Source organism: Pectinophora gossypiella, chromosome 12, assembly GCF_024362695.1.
Source record: "Pectinophora gossypiella chromosome 12, ilPecGoss1.1, whole genome shotgun sequence".
Lineage (NCBI taxonomy): Eukaryota > Metazoa > Arthropoda > Insecta > Lepidoptera > Gelechiidae > Pectinophora > Pectinophora gossypiella.
The window spans coordinates 15278920-15281093 of NC_065415.1; the positions used below are offsets into that span (position 1 = coordinate 15278920).

General features: G+C 42.4%; 1 protein-coding gene across 1 annotated transcript; it reads right to left on the reverse strand.

The window, feature by feature from the left end:
* LOC126371266 (membrane-bound transcription factor site-2 protease) lies at positions 1-2174 on the reverse strand. The gene is made up of 2 exons (XM_050016549.1): positions 2035-2174; positions 1-1941 (listed from the first exon to the last, which is right to left on the reverse strand). Exons 1-2 carry the CDS (start codon positions 2107-2109, stop codon positions 526-528), a joined length of 1491 nt encoding a protein of 496 aa, XP_049872506.1. The 5' UTR covers positions 2110-2174; the 3' UTR covers positions 1-525.

Consider the following 2174-nt stretch of genomic DNA (forward strand, 5'->3'; position numbering starts at 1 on the left):
AGACGTGGCCGCTTACTATGGGTCTCGTGAGGAGGCTCGATGTCGCTCAGCGGGCAATGGAGAGAGCTATGCTCGGTATTTCCCTGCTGGATCGAATCAGAAATGAGGAGATCCGCAGGAGAACTAAAGTCACCGACATAGCTCGGAGAATTGCAAAGCTGAAGTGGCAGTGGGCAGGACACATAGCGAGGAGAACCGATGGCCGCTGGGGCGGAAGGGTTCTGGAATGGCGACCACGTGTCGGACGACGCTCAGTGGGTAGGCCCGCTACAAGGTGGACCGACGATCTGGTAAAGGTCGCGGGAAGCCGTTGGATGCGGGTAGCGCGGGACCGATCGTCGTGGAGATCCTTGGGGGAGGCCTATGCCCAGCAGTGGGCGTCGTACGGCTGATGACGATATCTTAAAATAAAATTAGGAGGTGTCTGCAGGAATCGGGGCCATTTTGTGTTATTTTCTAAATTAAGTGCTTTTTGTTTACCTTTTTTGGTAACATGTTTTTCCATTTTTAACCTTTCCTGTTACCTCAATCATCATCCCCTGTTAACGCTTTATAAAACAAATACACTAGAGTAGGCCCTGTTAACCCTGTCCCTATAATTACAGTAACTATTGTGGCAATTGTCACAAAATCTTCTCTCTTATTCAAATATTGTGCTAATAATTGTATTAAATTTCTTGCAATGTGATGACCATCTGTTCCATAGCAAGGTATCACATTTAAAAACCCTATACCCAATGAGAACATAAATACATATCTGAGAAGCTTTTCAAACCCAACTGGTGAAAAGAATGAAAATATGCCCATGCGTGGAAAGTATTGATCAATAGTTACAGTCTTGTGCAGGTCATATGGCAAGCCCAGATACAGGACTGCATTGCTATCTCTTCTTTCAATTATCATTAAATAAGTGTAATTGTTTAATGATGGCTTCAAGCAGTGCGTCCCTCTAGGGCATATGTAACCACCTGTTTCAGTGCACTTATCAAAGTACTCCTTGACCATATCTCTGGGCTTGAGGCATGAAAATTGCCCTGGCAACACTGAATCCACAGCCACTTTAGGCTCTAGGTATTCAAAACAGAAACTGTATATGTCATCTTTTCTACAACACTCGACAACATCATTCTCTTTCACGGTTTCCATCATAATTTCATCATTTTCAGCCACAAATTCTTCTGTGGTACATATTCCATACCGCTCATGTGCCATACGGAGGCAGTACGTCCAATCACCAGCATTCTTTACTTCACATCTGTTTATTGCTACGATTACGTCACCCAGTTCCAGTCCTCTTACATCTTTTAAAGGTGAATCATGGGTAAATCCTACAACTTTCACACCAGTGTCACTTATGTAGCCAAAACTAAACAAAATTGGAGCTGTCAAGAACAGGATCATTGCAATCAGTGCTGTGGCCACATTGTGCCACACTCCAGCACAGTAAATTCTCAGTCTTTTACTTATTTCTATAGTGTTCAAGTGCTCAGTGTTGAGCTGTACAAAGGCTATGGGTATTATTGTGAAAACAAACATACCTACTGAGACCAATTGCACATCTTCTTGAGCAGCAGCCATAGCATGGCCCAGCTCATGAATAATACTGCTAAATCCTATGGCTAAGAAGTACACCCAGAAGTCGGACGCCGGTATATTAATTCCCGGAACCATCGCCTTCACCTCAGGAGCACTCTTTGACTGAACACTTTCATGGAACTGTTCAAAGATGAAAGAAAACAGTGTATATATGGCAAAAGGTAAGAACAGCCAGATGGTAAGAATGTAACCAAGGGTGAACCATCTCCTCAGCACCCGTGACAAGTTTTTGCTCCACCGGTATATAAATCTGTTGAACGCTGTCGTAGTCCAAGTAAAGTTGAAGATTCCGATCCTTAGCCCTGTTCCCTCCAAGAACGCATAATAGGGGTAGTGCATGCAGCTCTGAAAAACACAATGATGCAATCAAATTCCTGAATTCCTGACATAACAAATATTATTACAATTTTGTAAACAACACACATGCAGTCTACAAACCTTAAAGAATGAATCAAAGAACCAAATTATAACGTAGAAAGCAACAACAACTGTGCAGAGAATGGCGAGAGACATTTTTTTAAATGTATTTTATTATTATTTCGCTAAACATCTACGAAACATAAATTAGCACTGACTGA